Below are 13,181 nucleotides of genomic sequence, written 5' to 3' on the forward strand. Positions count from 1 at the left end.
CCTCTTTAACCCATAGATTATTTAGAAATGGGTTCTTTTTTTCTCCCAGGTGTTTAGTTTCTAAATTTTTCTTCCTATCTTTCTGTTACTGTTTTCTATTTTGATTTAATTATGGTTATAGACCATGCTCTATATGATTTCAGTTTTCAATTTAGTAAGGTTTGTTTTATGACCCCGGATATGATCTGCCTTATGGATGTTCCATGGACACTTGAAAAGAATGGGTATTCTGTTGTTGAATAGAGTGTCCTATAAATGTCAGTTGGATCCTGTTAATGAATGTATCATTGAGTTCTATATTCTTGCTGATTTTCTGTTTAATAATTCTAGCAATTGCTTAATTGTTGACATCTCTAGTTATACTTACGCCTTTTCTATTTTCTAATTTTCTTGCCATTCTGTTAATTTTTGTTTCATTAATTTTCCAGCTGTGTACTTTATTGTGAGAGCATTTTGTAATGTCCTTTTTTCCCTTGGTAAAGTTACTTGCTCTCAAGCCTACTTTTTAAAATTAATGTTTACATGGTATATCTTTGTCTATATCCCTTTACTTTCAAAACTCACATATATATTAATATATTTGAAGTAAATTTCTTTTAGATAGTATATAGTTGGATCATGGTTTTTTTCCCTACTCTGTCAATCTTAGCCTTTTAGGATAAACGACAAGGTCCTACTCTATAGCACAGGGAACTATTCAACATCCTATGATAAACCATAACAGAAAAGAATATTAAAAAAAGAATGTATATATATGTATAACTGAATCACTTTGCTGTGCATCAGAAATTAACATAACATTGTAAATCAACTATACTTCAGTAAAAAAAATTGCCTTTTAATTCATGTATTTAGACCATATATTATACTTTGCTGTAATTATTATTATGTTAGAGTCTAAGTTTGCCATTTTATTACTTTCTGTTTGTTATGGTTTTCATTTGTTTCCTTTTTCCTGCCTTTCTAATAGATTATGTGAACATTTGCTAGATTTCATTTTTATTTATTTTAGTGTTTTTGAGTAACTCTTTGGGTAGGTTTTTTTTTTTTGTTTGATTTTGGGGTGTTTTATTTTTGGTGGTTGCTCTTGTTATTACATTTTATATATATAAATTATCATAGAATATTGGTAACAACATTTTACCTTGAATGATGTATAAAAAACTTATCTACCTTTAGGTACTTTTTCCTTCCCACCTTTATAATTGTCTCAATTTTTTTCTGTACACACATTTGGCAGCATATCAGATAAAGTTCAATTTTTTGCTTTAACCATCAAACGTAATTTAATTTAATACTGACGAGGATAGGCTTTTATATTTTCCTCAGTTTCTCCCATTTCATTGCTCTTCCTTCTTTTCTGTTTTTCCAAGTTTCTTTATGTTATTATTTCCTTTCTGGTTGGAGAACTTCTTTTAGGCATTCTTTTAGTGGTAGTCTATTGGTGATAAATTCCCTTAACTTTTCTTTTTTCTGAGAATGTCACTATTTACCCTTCATTGCTATGCAATATTTTCTGTTAACAGCGAATTCTGGGTTGATAGTTCTTCTCATTTAGCACCTAGAAAATGTTGTACCATTTCTTTCTGGTCTTACGGTTGCAGATGAGAAATCTATTCTAATTGAATTGTCACTCCCTATAGGTAAATTCTTTTTTTCTAGTTGCTTTTAAGATTTTTTCCTCTTTGCTTTGTTTTCAGTAGTTTGATTATGATGTATCTTGGGTGGATTTGTTTGGATTCATTTTGATTGAGGTTCACCTGGATTCTTGAATCTGTGTTTTTGCTTTCTGCTAAATTTGTGAAAATCTCAGCGAATGTTCCCTCAAATATTTTGTCACCCTGAAGCTCTTTCTCTTCTCTCTTAGGGACTCCAGTGCCATGACTGTTATACCTTTTTTTGTTGTCCCACAGGTCTCTGAGGCTCTGGTCATTTTTTTTTTTTAGTTTAACTTCTCTGTTGTTTAGATTGGGGAATTTCTATCGATTTGTCTTGAAATTCATCGATTCTCTTCTTTCTCATCTTCGTTCTTCTATTGAGCACATCCAGTCAGTTTTCATTTCATTACTATGTTTTTTAGTTACATAATTTCCATTTGGTTCTTTTATATCTTCAGTTTTTTGCAAAATATTCTATTTTTTAAACAACCTTTATAATGGCTCATTGAAACATTTATATGATGGCTGCATCAGAACACTTGTTAGGTAACTCCAGCGTCTGAGTCATGTCAGTGTCTCACTCTAGTTGAGATTTTTCAGGTTATGATTGGTGATTTTAGGTAGTACCCTGCGCATTTGGGGCAATGTCTCATGAGACTCTGGATTATACTGAATCTTCTCTGTAGCAGGGAGTCACTTAGGTGTAGTATCCAGGTCCTGGCCTGCCTTTGTGGGTTGTGGTTCTAATAACAATCTGGTTTCCAGAACCTTTGCATTACTCTTTTGGTCTACTTCGTGTGTGTGTGTGTGTGTGTGTGTGTGTGTGTGTATTATCCAGAGACCTTACTGAAAATTTTGCACGTATTCCACACTGTAATTGAGTTTTAAACCTTTGCTCTTTTAATTTTGGTCAGTTTCACTTGTGGTTCCTTATTTGGATTTTACTTCAAGGTTTAACTGTCCCTTCTTCTACCTACCTCCTCTCCCAAATCCTCCTGTTTATTTCTGTTTGGCAGATGCCACCTGCTACCGCTGGGTGGTGGTGGGAGTGGAAATCTAGGCTTCCCTCTCAGCTTCCGCTGTCACCACTCCCATGGGGCAGTCTGAGCACTGCCTGTTACCGCTAGGCTGAGGTTCAGACTGCGCTCTCAGCTTCTGCTGATACCACCCCTGGGAGAGACTGTGTATTGCAGCGTGCTGTTGGCTGGCAGAGAGTAGAAGAGCAGGCTTCCCACTTGCTGCCAGCAGTACCAGGAGGCCCATGGAACCCCAGGCCCCTGCTTGGTTTCCATGGCGCTGCTGGAGACGGGTTCAGTTTTTTTCTACTGGGTTTGGCAGGATTGGAGTCAGCATTGTTAGTAAGGTTTCTGTCCTGCCTAGAGACTCTTTTCCTGGTCATTTGCTTGAGAAAGCAGGCTTTTTTGGTCTCTTTCCATCGGGCCTGTTGGTGTTTCTGGGTTGTAGGATTCTCCAGTACCAAGTCTATGGTTATGTGTGAGGTAAAAAGAAAACTTGATTGAGAGTCTAGTAATAAACCCCTACATGTATGGTCAACAGATTTTCAACAAAGTTACCAGGAGCATTCAGTGGGGAAAGAATAGTTTCTTCAACCAGTGGTGCTTGGACAATTGGATATGCACATGCAAAAGAATGAAATTGCATTCCTACCTAGGTTATATACCTACCATATACAAAGATAAACTCAAACAGGCTGAAGGAACTACATGTAACATTTAAAAGTATAAAACTTTTTGAAGAAAATATATGGTTAATTCTTTATAACCTTGGATTTAGCAATGAATCTTAGATATGACACTGAAAGCACAAGCATCAAAAGAAAAACATGAATAAGTTGGGCTTCAGAAAAATTTAAAACTTCTGTGTATACAAGTATATGATCAAGAAGGTGAAAAAACACCTATGAAAAGGGATAAAATATTTGCAAATCATATATCTGTTAAGGGTCTAGCATCTAGAATATAAAAGGAACTCAACACACAACAACGGAGAGATTATTAACCCACTTTAAAAAATGGGCAAAAGACTTTATTAGACATTTCTCCAAAGATATACAAATGGCCAACAAGCACATGAAAAAAATGCTCAGCATCATTAGTTATTATAGAAATGCAAATCAAAACCACTTCATACCCAGTGGGACGGCTTTAATCAAAAGAATAGAAAATAACAAATGTTGGCAAGGATGTGGAGCAATTGGAACCCTCATGCATTGCTGGTGGGAACATCAAATGGTACAGCTGCTATGGAAAAGTGTTTGGTGGTTCCTCAAAAAGTTTAACAGAATTTGCATGTGATCCATTGACTCCACTTCTGTGTGTATACCCAGAAGAACTGAGAGCAGATACTCAAACAGATAACTTGTACGCCTTTACCAAAAGGTGGAAGTATCTCGGTTGGCCCCAGATGCAGTGGCTTGAAGCAGGATTTTGGTTCTCCAGCCGGAGATTGAAGTCAGGCCGTGGCAGTGAGAGCACTGAATCCTAACCACTAGGCCAGTGGCCAGTGACAAGACCCTGGCCTGTTGGCTTTGTAGAAATGAATTTCCACAAAGAGACAGAAAGTAATGAAACAAGTAAAGTGTTTATTAGAAGGAAAAAGGGTTCATGTGGATAGACACACAGATGGGCTTAGAGAAAGAGCTGTGCCCTTGTGGTAGTTTGAATCACTTTTATGGGGCATTTCTTCTGGGTTTCCTCTGGCCAGTCATCTTGCTTTGCCTGGCTCTTGAGTCCGTATTTGGTTTATCTCAGGGCCCACCCCTGTGTGTGCGTGCATCTCTTAGCCAAGGTGGATTCTAGCAAAGAGGCCTATGGGTAGGTTGACATCACCTACTATGGGTGGCGTCCCTTCCCTTTTTGACTCCTGAGGAGCCGTTCTGCACGTGTGTAGTCAGGAGGGTCTCTTTGACCTCGAGAATAAGGAATGGGGTATCTTTATCTCTTATCAGGACTCAGCTCTTCTCTGCTCCCGCTATTATCTTTGTCTTGGAGTATCTGTCCAGAGGGGACAGACTCCAGCTGCGCAGCCTGGGGCCCATCTATCTCCTGCCTCAGAAACAACAGTACCCAAAAGGTGGAAGCAACCCAAATGTCCATCAACTGATAAACAAGTGATATATTCATATAATGGAATATTATTTAACCATATAAAGGGATTAGATATGGATACATGCTACAACATGGAACCTTGAAAACAATGCTGAGTGAAAGGAGCCAGACAGAAAAGGTCACATGTTCAATTCCATTTATATGAAATATTCACAATAAGTAAATCCATAGAGACAGAAAGCAGATGAGTGGCTGCCAGGGTCTGGGGCAGGAGACACTGTTCGATGGATATGGTATAGTATTCTTTTGGTGTGATGAAAATGTTTTGGGACTAGGTAGAAATGATGGTTGCACAGTATTGTGGATGCACTAAATGCAGAAGGGTTGCGCACTTTTAATGGTTAATTTTACATTATGTGAATTTTACCTCAATAAAAAGAAATGGAAGGAAAACCCAAGGAGTTCCCTAGCCAGGCTGCTTCTTTTTTTTTTTTTTGGTACGCGGGCCTCTCACTGCTGTGGCCTCTCCCGTTGCGGGACGCGCAGGCCCAGCGGCCATGGCTCACGGGCCCAGCCGCTCCGCGGCATGTAGGATCCTCCCGGACCGGGGCACGAATCCATGTCCCCTGCATCGGCAGGTGGACTCCCAACCACTACGCCTCCAGGGAAGCCCCAGGCTGCTACTTTTATCTTTCAGAGTTTAAAAACAATTTTTCTGCATTTTGTTGTTGTTCGTTGGTTTCACTCAGCTGGAAGTATAGGGAGAAATGCATCTACTCCATCTTGTCTCTAGAAGAGTACCTTAGGCTCACCTTAGCAGCTTTTTAAAAAGACTAATGCTCCTTCTCCACCCTGGGCCAATTTAATGAGAATGGGAGACGGGTGGGGGAGGTGAGTTGCATCAGTACAAAAAATGTTCACAGGTTATTCAAATGGGGACCACCATTGTAAAGCATTGTTTGAGGCACATACTTCCTGCCATTGATGAGTTTTGGAAATAGCTATTTGACACACTGAGACGTGAAGGGAAGCTCTTTACAAGGAAGGTCGTTCTTTTGAACATTGTCATCTGCAGGTGTGAATTTTGAAATAGCTCTGACCATCTCACTAACAGCCTATGAATGCAGCTGACAGCAGGAATGTGGATTAGAGAGATGAAAGAAACCTGGTACTTGATTACACCGTTCATCTACTGAACTAGCCAACTCTGGAGTCTGTTGTATCTCTCTGCTTTCTGCTGTATGAAAAAAATACTTATGTCCTTATCGTTTCAGCTCTGAGTTTTGATTCTAACTTGTAGCTGGAAGCTACCAAACTATCATAGCTATTGAGAGGCGAAATTGGTGGAAAAATACACCACTGTTCGCTAATGTGTTCTCCTAGTATTTGTCTCACGTAAATAACACTGCACTGAATGTGTTGGGTGTATAGCTGTTTCTCCCAAAGTTGGATTTTATTTTTCACTCAGGTTAGGACGACAGAGGTAGCCAATACTGTTACCGCTCTTGCTAATGTTTCCAAAGTGCTTTCCCAACAGATGATACCTGTCCACAATGTTAGCAGCGTTAGGTTTTTTTTTTTTAATTTAATTAATTTATTTTTTATACAGCAGATCCAGCATTAGGTATTTTTTATCTTACTGGATTTTACTTTTTGGATTGTTGTGTGTTCATGGTGTGTCATTATGGTTTCCCACTGCGATTTCTTTTATTGCTGAACATGTTAGCAGTTTCTCCATGTTTTCAGTGATAGCTACATTTCTTTTTAGGAAAGTTCCAATCATGCCCTTTGTGCCACAGCTTGGTAGCTACGGGACTTAGGGAAGCCACAGCATGCTGCCCCCATGATAAAACTGGTGTGAGATTGAAAAGAGATCTTTTCCTAAAGTTCTCTGTATTCTTTGATAATTAGAATGTTACCAGTTTGCTGCACATAATTTTCACTGTTTCATTTCCCTTTTCGTGGCATTATCTATCTTATACACACAAATATTAAATTGTACTTAGTCAAATATGTCACTTTCCAGCCATAACTTAAAGGTAAGAATAAGACAGTAAGACAAATGATATGGATACATACGTGAGTTAATGTGCTAACAATATAAAATTACAAAAATGCCATGAGAATAGCCTAAAAGCAGAAGACATTTTCAAAGGTTTCCCTTATATCTTCATCTTTATTATGTACCCCTTGAACCAGTTTGCCCAAAGTCAGACTTTTCTAAGTACGATGTAACATGTGGAGTCTTTATTGCTCAACCAAGTCGTTGGCATGGAACCAGTTGCCAACTTAATAAAAGAGGAGAGTCCAAGAGTTTCAAAATGTGAAAGGATGTAGCCTGTCAGTTTGATTTCCTGTTACTTTTCTTCCAGAAACATGATCAGGGGCAGGTTCTGTTGGAGATGGTCTTCAGGCACCTTGATTTGACTGAGCGTGACTATTTTGGTTTACAGCTGGCTGACGATTGCACAGATAACCCAGTAAGTGTAAGCTGCTGTTTTTCATTGCCATTGCAATTTTTCTCTCTTCATAATAAGTCCTTTCTGATTTATAATGTTCACTGCTTGAGTTTTTAAAAATTTTTAATTTGAGTGTTTACAGGTAATTCTTTTGCCTTTGAACTTCAGTTTCTTGATATTTTAATCTGTTGGGTTATTTCCTTAAGGTTTTTCTAATCATAAGTCAGTCTGTAGGTCGAGTGCCAGTTTCTTTCTCTACTTGTCTCAGACAACTGAGAAGCAAATCTAATTCGTACTTCTTGGAGAGAAAATTGGGCATAAAGGTTAAAATGTTAACATTACAATACTGAAGTAAATACTTAATGTATCTTGAGTGTTACATAAATTAGCCTGCATTAAGATGAAATTGTTTTTCATCTTAAAATTGTGAATTCTTTGTAAATTTATATGGTTATACAGTGAGTGTTTTTCACAAACGAATATGATATCCTTTTGCCTAGTACAGGAGAATGACTGTTTTGAAGGAAATGTTTTGTATAGTTGAGAAAAATTGGGAGGCTGAAGAAATGGTTCTCTGAATCAGTGCTTTAGAAATCAGTTTGTAAGGTCTTATATGGAAAATATGAGTAACGATTGGGAGGAAAGTAGGGCTTCTATCTCTTGCTCTCGTTTTCTCTCATGGTTACGTCCTAGGTCTCTGAAAGAATGGTTAGTGGAAAGTAAATATGACATGTTAAATATTACTTTTTCTTGGCATTACTTACTGATTTTGTATGAAAAACTGTGAAGATGAGGTGGATAAAATAAAGCAAGGTCCAGCTAGTCTCAGTGGAAATAAATCCTTTTGTACTGAACTGAAATAAAAACAAACTTTCCTCGTACTTCATCAGATGACTTGAGCTGCTCCAAGGCCTAGAGAAACAGTGTTATTTCTTAATAAATGAACGCGAAAATATTGATAGAAGTGAGTAGAAATGTCAGTAATGCTACCTTTCACAGAAAGATAAATTGTTAGCCAGGCAAATACGTGAAAGGTGTCTGCTACTATGTGCAATATTGAGATTTAAAAAAATAGATAATTCTTAGGTTATGTTGCTGACACTCATAGTCAGACCGTTTAGATAGAAGCCTGTCTTTAGATGGTTTGGAGAAGTGACAGACAACAAAGGAGAAAGAGACCAGTTGCTTATCACCATAGTCACTGAGAAAGTGTTCCAGAAGGACTAATAATTGAGACCACATATGTTACAAGAAGTGAAAATTCTGTCTCATAAATTTGTACACAAGAAGACATTTCTACTCTAAAACAATTACAGCAGGATAAATGTGGGGAAGCAGAGGTATCAGTATTTTGAGCTGGGTTGATCTCTTGGCTGTCTCCTACTTTTTCTTACTTTGTCTTACTTTTCCATCTTGAGCATCCCTTCTGAAATAAGGTATTATATTTCCAGGTCCCAGGGACCAATTGCTGATGATCCAGAATAATTCTTCCCCCCAGATTAGAATCATACACTTTTAAAGACGCAAAAGAAGCCTTAGAGATTATTTTGTCTTACCACACTTATTTTTCGTGAGAAATTATCCCAATCCAAGGAGATAAAGCCCGAGCTACTTTGCTGGTATTAATGAAACTAGACTTGGGTCTCCTAACTCCCCCTGCAGGTCTTTTCCATACACAGCACTACAACTTCAGTATTTAAATATTCAGAAGAATCTGTGAAATGCCAAAAGGTGTCTAAGGAGGGGCCTTTAGAGCACAAATGTAATTATTGTCCCATTTCTGGTTGTCAGTGTGAAATATGCCAAGACTTTGAGGACAATTAATGGACTGAGGAAAAGAGGTGCCATTTTAAAAAAGAGAAGGAGTTAGGGTGTAACGTTTATGAAATATCTATCGCGGACTTGTTAGTAAACCAAATTCTCACAATAATCTTATGAAACTGTCGTTAAAATTCTCTTAAAGATGAAAAACTGAGGCTTACAAAACTCGTTTAATCACACAGACAATTAAGTAGCTGCGAAAGGATTTGAAGTCATATCTATCTGACTCCAAAGCCTTTATTTTCCTTTCCCAAGAGAGAATGATGCAGATGTACAGGACTTATAAAATGAGCATATTGAGGAGAGGAGGTACTCGTGCCACAAAATTACCAGCAGTGACCAAAAGGGACTTGGTAATATCCCCGAAGAATTAAGCCCTGTCAGTTCTTACTAGTTAAGAGTTTCTTCATCTTAAAGCTCATATATGTTATATATACATGTGTATATATATAGTGTGTAAATGTATGTGTTGCATATATATTTTATATGTATAGATACTGAATATTCGCCTTTGAGGATCAGAATCAGTATTGTCTTAGGCGTGTGGATGCTGAAATTAGTTTAACTGGATTTATAACTGATGAACTAAAAAAGCACCTGGCACTTGATTGTAGTCTTATATGTAACAAACACAGAATCATAGTTGACTATCCTTTGCTTTAGAATCTTCCTTGGCAATGAATTCCAGTGCAACAAACAAAATTACTTAAAAGAAAAGCTTTGACTTTTTGAAATTTCTTCTGCTTTCATTTAAAACCTATTTATCACAGCTTTCGCTCTTAGCATAATGTCTTGTATAATAGTTGTATTCAGTAAATGTGTATTGAGTGAGTGGGCAAAATAATGAGTAACATGGTTGTAATTCATTACCCATACTTTCTTTAATTTTATAAGCACTTCAAGGTGGCTGTGCCTTAGTGGCTTTTATCAGCGTGGTATTCATCAGAGCCTCAAGATTATTACTCGTGTGCATCTTGAGTACCATATTTACTTTCTTTTTTTTTTGGCCCCCAGAGTGAATTACAGTGCCCTTCAGTGGGAGAGAGAGTAGATTATGATTACTGTTGACTTGTTCTTTCTGCAGTTTCATCCTTCTGAGAGTTTTGTTGTGGTTATGATATTTACTGGTTTACTACTGTTTCCGTATCCCCTAACCTTGTGACTTTCAAACTTGAACTTACATGAGAATCACCTGAAGGCTTCTTACAGTACAGATTTCTGGGCCCTATGCCTAGAGTTTCTGATTCAGAAAGTTAGGGGTGGAGCTCCGCTAATTCACATTTCAGACAAATTCCCCTGTAATGCCAATGCTGCTGGTAGTTCAGGGCACCGCATTTTGAAAACCACTGCTCTAACCCAGTAGACTGTTAATTAGGTAAGAAATGATTCATAGAGAATAGCTTGGTCTAATATTTGAAGATTAATTTCATATAACTCAGTGTTCTTGAATTATTTCATCTGGTTTGAAGAAATACAGAAGTCACATAGAGAATGACTTATTTCAACAAACCATGTTTTAGTACTACATGATTGCTAAAATGCTTGCTTTTATTTCTCTCATGTTCTCATGGTATTTCTCTCATGTTCCTTTCATCTGTTTCTACTGTATTACCTTAATTCAGGCTCTTACTACCTACCTTTTGTATAAACCTCTTCGGTAGCCTGCCAGATGATAGATCTGTTTTTGTTCTCTTTAAACCCAGTTCCATTTTGGGAGGGAATGACAGAGGGATCTGGGGTGCAGAGAAGTATTTCAGAGAGAATCAGTAGCATATGCAGGGTTCCAGAGTGAAGAGAGAGGACTGTTGTATTTGAGGAACTGAAAAAGAATTTTTTAATACCTATGGCTGGAATATAGAGCAGGAAGAGAAGATGGGTCACAGATGAGATACGAGTAGTGCAATAGATCATCAAGTGCTTTTGATCTGTGTTAAGATTGTACCAGCCTAAGGATTTATTTACACAAGCAACATGAAAATTGTATTTTAGACATATCACTCTGGGTACCGTATAGCCAGTGGCAAGTAAAGTGGCAAACTAGAGACAGGTGAGAGATTGTTGCACTAGTGAGTTACTGGATTGGCTCTGGTGGTGGGTAAGTGCTCAAGAGAGGAGAGAAAGTCAGCAGGGCTCATGAGGGAAAGAGTGAACTCAGAGAGTCTGGTATCTCAGATTCTGTCTTTGGCAACTTGGTAGATAGAAGAACCATGCAAATGGTATTGTTGGTTTTCTTTTTCAGTTACCAATTTGTTTATTTCTAGCATATAGAAATACAGTTTATTTTTTTATTGTGTAACCTTTCTAAACTCACTTATTAATTCTAGTCACTTTTTGTAAATTCTGTAGGATTTTCTACATAGAGAGTTTCTGATTCAGAAAGTTTGGGGTGGAGCTCCAGTAACATGGGGTGGAGCTCATGTAACATGTTTACATGACAATCTTTCTACATAGATTGTCATGTAAACATATGCTTTTTTCTGCATAAATCATGTCATATGTGAATAGGGAGTTTTACTTCTTCCCTCCCAGTCTTTATTCTTTTTTACCATTATTTTTTATTCTTTATTACCTGAAAGCTGAGGCTACCAGGACAATGACGAATAGAGGTGACTGACGGCAGCACACTGCCTTACCTGTTCCCTGTCGTAGGAGGAAGGTACTCAGCGTCTCACCATTAAGTGTGCTTCTAGCTTCTAGAATTTTTCTTTTAAATCAGTATAATTGAGGCATAATTTACATAGAATAAAATTCAGCATCCATTCGTAATGAAAACTCTTAAACTTGGAAAAGGACCATTCTCACTGTGATAAAGGACATCTGCTGAACACAGGTGCATCAGGGAATTGTAAAACCACAGTGAGATGTCACTGAACGTCCATTAGAATAGTTAAAAAATTAGAGTCTCACAATACCACACTTTGGCAAGGATGTGGAGCAATTATTAAGGATTGCTGGTAGGACTTTAAAAGGATACAACCACTTTGGAAAGTAGAGTTTGGCAGTTTCTTGTAAAACTAAACATAGATTTAATATATACCTCCAAGGGACCCCTCTTTTGGATATTTATCCAAGAGAAATGAAAACATGTTACACGAAACCTTGTACACAAATGATCATAGTAGCTTTATTCATAATAGCTCATTCCTGAATTAACTTTAACATCTGTCAATAGTGAATGGATGAAAAATAATTGTTATATTTTTGCGTGATATACTCTATTATTTCATTTATATTAAATTGTAGAGCAAGCAAAACTGGTATATAGTGACTGAAAGCAGATCCGTGATTGCCTGGGCTTGGGGGACTGGGTGCAGAGGGACACAGGGAACCTCTCAGGGTGATAGAAAGAGCTTGGCTATGGACAGGGTAGTGACGTCCTGTACGACTTGGACTGTGTTATTGAGAACGAGTGGATCTGGACCCACAGTCCATACCCTGCTTCCCTTTGGGCAAACGGTTATCTCTATTCATTTCTTTACATTTGCAACTGCTTCTCTTTCCTGGGGCTTTGGGGTCTTCCTGTGCATGTAGAAGTTGAACTGTCAGCCAGAGTTGAGGTGGCTTTTATATCCGGATTTTAGAGTTAAGCCCTTCTGCTGCCTCCCTCTCTTTCAGGATTTCCTCCTCAATTTTCTGGGTACCCTGCCACTCCTGCCTGAACTCTGTCCGCTGACACCTCAAGTTTTAGTGAGGCTGTCCCCTGCCTGGTGCAGGATTTGAGATTGCTCTCAGGCAAAAAACTGCAACTATAGAAATCTCACCCATTGCAGTTTTTGTTTTTCAAGAATAGACTTAGGTCCAATTTCTTCTGCCTGCTTTTTGTTGCTTTCCAGTGAGTGCCATGAGCAGACAAGAAGTGTTAAGGATTTCTTAGAAGATTCAGTGCTTGCAAGGATTCGTGGAAAAATCAAATAGAGGAAACCGAAAAAAGAATGTAGCAAAGAAATACAGTAGAGGCGGAGAGTTTTCAGGGCCAGGCAGCACAGTTTATCAAAACGATTTGAAACAGCTACGCTGCTTAGCCCTCTTCTCTTTCTCTGGTTCAACGAGGGCAGCAGGTGCAGTTCCCTGTGGAATAAATAATGTTTGTGTGTTTGGGATGAAGGTGCAGAGAACTCATTTCTTCTTAGTGATAAAATGAATCTGCCTTGAGAGTCCAAATGAATCATCTGGAA

At 38.0% G+C, this 13,181-nt stretch overlaps 1 protein-coding gene across 2 annotated transcripts in view; it reads left to right on the forward strand.

Annotated features, from left to right (window-relative positions):
* The window catches only part of PTPN4 (protein tyrosine phosphatase non-receptor type 4), a 176,639-nt gene that overhangs the window by 65,754 nt on the left and 97,704 nt on the right, over nucleotides 1-13,181 (forward strand). For both annotated transcript variants that reach the window (XM_024759163.1, XM_024759164.1), the window contains exon 3: nucleotides 7,099-7,206. In XM_024759163.1, the coding sequence (XP_024614931.1) occupies nucleotides 7,099-7,206 (108 nt within the window). The remainder of the gene's footprint in view (nucleotides 1-7,098; nucleotides 7,207-13,181) is intronic.

Source organism: Neophocaena asiaeorientalis, unplaced genomic scaffold (genome assembly GCF_003031525.2).
Source record: "Neophocaena asiaeorientalis asiaeorientalis breed wild unplaced genomic scaffold, Neophocaena_asiaeorientalis_V1.1 scaffold593, whole genome shotgun sequence".
Lineage (NCBI taxonomy): Eukaryota > Metazoa > Chordata > Mammalia > Artiodactyla > Phocoenidae > Neophocaena > Neophocaena asiaeorientalis.